Source organism: Elephantulus edwardii, unplaced genomic scaffold, assembly GCF_000299155.1.
Source record: "Elephantulus edwardii isolate Elephantulus edwardi_28Jun2011 unplaced genomic scaffold, EleEdw1.0 scaffold00151, whole genome shotgun sequence".
Taxonomy (NCBI): domain Eukaryota; kingdom Metazoa; phylum Chordata; class Mammalia; order Macroscelidea; family Macroscelididae; genus Elephantulus; species Elephantulus edwardii.
The window spans coordinates 75,996-77,469 of NW_006399901.1; the positions used below are offsets into that span (position 1 = coordinate 75,996).

General features: G+C 50.5%; 1 protein-coding gene across 1 annotated transcript in view; it reads right to left on the bottom strand.

The window, feature by feature from the left end:
• The window catches only part of NIPSNAP1 (nipsnap homolog 1 (C. elegans)), a 60,442-nt gene that overhangs the window by 26,900 nt on the left and 32,068 nt on the right, over positions 1-1,474 (bottom strand). Inside the window, exon 3 of the mRNA XM_006894874.1 lies at positions 11-188. Coding sequence (XP_006894936.1) covers positions 11-188 — 178 coding nt within the window. The remainder of the gene's footprint in view (positions 1-10; positions 189-1,474) is intronic.

Genomic DNA, 1,474 nt, shown 5'->3' on the forward strand with positions numbered 1-1,474 from the left:
GATGCTGCACAGCCGCGGAGCCATGTTAGAGTCGCGCAGGTTGCAGGGAGGCCCCGCCTTCGAGGCCCGCGGCGGAGGCGGGAGCCAGCAAGCTCCGCCCGGGAGGCGCTGCGCCCGCTCGGCATCCGGCCGGGTGGGCGGTGCCCCCGGGGCTTGCGGTGCTCGCGGGTACCCGGGCGCCAGGGGTGCTTGTGCACCGAGCCTCAGACTCACCCTGCGAGCCTCAGTGTCCACCTTCAACCTCAGGGTCCACCTCGGTCAAGTGAGCGCTTTGCATGGAGGCACATTGCAGTCCAGTCGTAGGAACAAGACTGGGTTTTCGCCCCTTTGAAGGGGAAGTGTTGGAAAAGAGTTTGTCCAGAATCTGTCTTAATTTTGTAATGCTGCTGTAACAGAGATACCACAAGAGGTGGTATTAACAGGATTTTTTTTTAATTTTATTTTTTTTATTATTGTGTGTGTGTGTGTGTGCGCGCGTACCGTCAAATTGGATCTGACTGGTACAGGAGGAGATTGTCCCTCCTTTCCCGGCAGAGCATCTGGTGGATTTGAACCGTGCACCTCTGGGATTGCAGTGCAGCTTCTTGCCACTAGGCCACCAGAGCTCTCCTATTAACAGGATTTTTTATAATGAGCGGCCGAGGGTCAGTGGTGTTTGTTGTGTACCATGGGTCAGAATCACCGATAACTTTTTTGGAGGCTGTTAATTGCACGGGAGATGCCCATCGTTCTCTGGCTGGTGGATTCGAACCATGGGTCTCTGGGTTGGCAGCGCACCTCCTCACCTCTAGGCCACCAGAAGTCCCTGTTTTTAATCATATACAAGCTGGGTGTGCTGGTCCACAGACAGCATTTATGTAAGGAACAAATACCCATTACACGTTGCACAACAGCCCAGTACATCATTGCAAAGACAACTGAGGGGAGACGAGGGAGGGACGTAACTGTGCAACAAGGAATGAATATTTTTTGAAAGCTGAACATAGAAATTCCGTATGACCCAGCTGGTCCACTGCTGGGACTATACCTTGAGAGAATGAGACCCATGACAGGCAATGTCTAAGGACACGCCGACAAAGGAGATCAATCAGAACTGGTTTTGATAAAGACAGTGGCAATATAACACTAGAAAACAACCCTTAAGGAATACAGGCTATATGACAATAAAAACAGACTCTCAAGGAATGTGGCAAAACAGACTTAAGGATAAAGGAGATGGCCAAAGTCACCATAACCATTAGAAGGAATGTACCATCAGCTGTTTAAACCCCACTCCCTGCTAACAAAAGGTATATAAAACCTCTTGTAAGATAAAACTGAGTCCCTCTGTCCTGACCCATTTATAGTCTGTTGTTGTTATGTGCCGTCGAGTCGTTTGGGACTCATAGCGACCCTATGTACAACAGCCCTAAACCCTGCTCTATCCTGTGCCAATCTCATTGCCTCTGACACACCCATCCCGATTACCCCAGTC